Source organism: Penaeus chinensis, chromosome 17 (genome assembly GCF_019202785.1).
Source record: "Penaeus chinensis breed Huanghai No. 1 chromosome 17, ASM1920278v2, whole genome shotgun sequence".
Taxonomy (NCBI): domain Eukaryota; kingdom Metazoa; phylum Arthropoda; class Malacostraca; order Decapoda; family Penaeidae; genus Penaeus; species Penaeus chinensis.
Window position 1 is genome coordinate 2,200,287 of NC_061835.1, and position 2,500 is coordinate 2,202,786.

Below are 2,500 nucleotides of genomic sequence, written 5' to 3' on the forward strand. Positions count from 1 at the left end.
ACCGACATCCTGCTGGCGCGCTTCTTAGGGGGCTCGGGGGCCTCGTCCTTCGCGTCCTCTGCGTCGCCCTCTGTCGCCTCCGCGTCCTGCTCGGCCTCCTTCTCCTCCTCCTTCTTCTCTACGTTACTCTCGTCCTCGGACATGTCTGACTGTTAACTGGACCAGAAATGACAAGTAATCAAACGCCTAATACAGACACCACGTCCTCCTACTCGCAAAGGACTCGCGTTTCTCATCGTAAAATCAGCTGATTTTGAGACTACCTCGGCGGCGCGGACGGAAAAGTAGCGCGCGACCAGCCGGCGCAGCCCTCGCCAAGTGGCCGGACGGCGGGCGGGGGCTGTGCTTCTCTTTATTGTTTGCTAAATTATTGTGCCTTTAATACGATATGATGCGGGTTAAACGTATAATTACCGCTAGCCCTATGCATATTCTTTAGCACGGCATGACCAGAATGGCGAGTCATTTCGTGAGCTTCGAATAATAAGGAAAGAATCAAATACCCAGGCAGAAAATCTCTCTCCATCGTTGTATATTTTGCTCTCTATTGGAGCAATTAAGAGTCTATCCATCAGCGCAAAAACTCGTATTTGCTGTCATACGCTTTTTGTAAGTTAATGTTTGGGATAGGAGACGCAATATATGAGCAATCTTTAAGAAATAATACATATAGACTACCCCCGAAACACACGATTTTTCCCCTGCTTGATGGTCGTGGAAACCATGTATTCTTGCACTTTGCTTTGATTTCCATGCAAGCGCTTGTCTGTGGTCTAGGTAGGGCTGACAGTGGATACTGTCCCTTGGGGCTCATATATGTTAAATGAGAAACGTTGTTCTTTTCACATACAAGCAAAAGAGTACAATGCATTATATCAGGCTCAGTTGTATACGTGCAGACCGAAGTTAACTTTGGTGCTTGCAAGCAAGCATTCGCGCAAAATTGCTAAAAGATATTAAGAGCAATATGTGTACGTCCTTGATAGTATCACTGACAAATATTACGGATTGCCAAAAGAACATAGGTGACATTTACCTGTACCATACCTCAATCACATGAACAGTATGTTTAAAAAGGCTTGTCTATATACTACATAAATAATATATGCATATAAAAGATACAAAAACAAACAAGTTGTCGGTAACTGAACTAGCAATAGAACCATAAACTAGAACTGCATTTAATAATTAAATCAAAAGAATTGAGATATCATCATAATACGCGTGATGGTGCATATTGTCATTCTAAGCAAGAAATATCACGCATTCAGTTAACTGAGATAATATCAGTTTTTTCTTCTTCTTATTGAACCCGCCCACAGGCCCCTTGTGGGCGTGTACACGGATTGTCCTGACGCCTTTTGCGTGCGTGAAGGTGCGCGTGCGTGACCTCGCCATGGCTGGCCACTTTGTTCACCGCAAATCAGCGTCGCTCGCTTTTTACGGGCAAGGCGCTGCCACGGACTCGGGTCTTATCTTTGTAATAAGTGCATTGTTTGGGAGGCTTTTAGAACTGACATAAACGTGCATGTTTTATAGCACATATTAGGCACGCACGCACACGCACACACATACATACTTATATATATGTGCATAAATATTTGTATACATACACACGCACGCACGCACGCACGCACTCAAGCACGGACGCACGCACGCACGCACGCACGCACGCACGCACGCACGCACACACACACACACACACACACACACACACACACACACACACACACATGTATATAAGTGTATATATATTCATATCATATATATATTATATTCTGTCGATAGATATTTATCTATTTGTGTATACATTGTATATATTCATGCATTTGTTTTCTGTCTAGTTCCATGCATCGAGTGGGATCTGTCGTGTCCAACCTTTCCTTTGTCTACGGTAGAGGGGAAATTGAACGATACGGGAAAACCGGGGAATGCAAATTGCGTTACAGAAGATATGCACTAAAATCCATATCGACTTATTGAGCTTTGCATTAACTGAGCTAGTACTGGTTGCGATTAAGGAGCAGTGTCTACGTTGCAACAAAGCTTTCGTTCCTCGGGGTCTACGGGGATTTTGGCCTACATGATACTGTTTTATCCGTGTTGGTATATTGCATTCATATCAACCAGCCCTGGTGTTAACGAGATCGGAAAGAAAACAGGTTATTACGAATGCAGCCAGAACAACGCAGTGGATTAGGGTGACAGAGGACGCGAACGTTGCCAGGGGGCGGGGGCGACGCCGGACCACGAGGGGGAGGAAGGCGAAGGACGCTTTGACGGGGCGTGGGGGGCAAGGGGCTTGGGGAAGCGAGTGGGGCGGGGTGTGGAGGCCGAAGGGGCGTGGGGAGGCGAGCTGGGGCGGGGTGTGGAGGCAGAAGGGGCGTGGGGAGGCGAGCTGGGGCGTGGGGCGGCTACCCGACGTGTGGGGGAAGCTGGAAGCGGGCGTGGGTTCAGGTGCGTTGTTGCAGCCGTTGGAGGAATGCAAGCAGCGGGTTGC

At 47.4% G+C, this 2,500-nt stretch overlaps 2 protein-coding genes across 2 annotated transcripts in view; both read right to left on the reverse strand.

Moving 5' to 3' along the window:
- The window catches only part of LOC125033972 (sperm-specific protein PHI-2B-like), a 1,447-nt gene extending 1,198 nt beyond the window's left edge, over positions 1–249 (reverse strand). Inside the window, exon 1 of the mRNA XM_047625575.1 lies at positions 1–249. This exon is cut by the window's left edge and continues 29 nt beyond it. Coding sequence (XP_047481531.1) covers positions 1–143 — 143 coding nt within the window. The 5' untranslated portion in view covers positions 144–249.
- Positions 250–2,196: 1,947 nt separating this feature from the next.
- LOC125033931 (early nodulin-20-like) overlaps positions 2,197–2,500 on the reverse strand; it is a 3,571-nt gene continuing 3,267 nt past the window's right edge. Inside the window, exon 4 of the mRNA XM_047625511.1 lies at positions 2,197–2,435. Coding sequence (XP_047481467.1) covers positions 2,197–2,435 — 239 coding nt within the window. The remainder of the gene's footprint in view (positions 2,436–2,500) is intronic.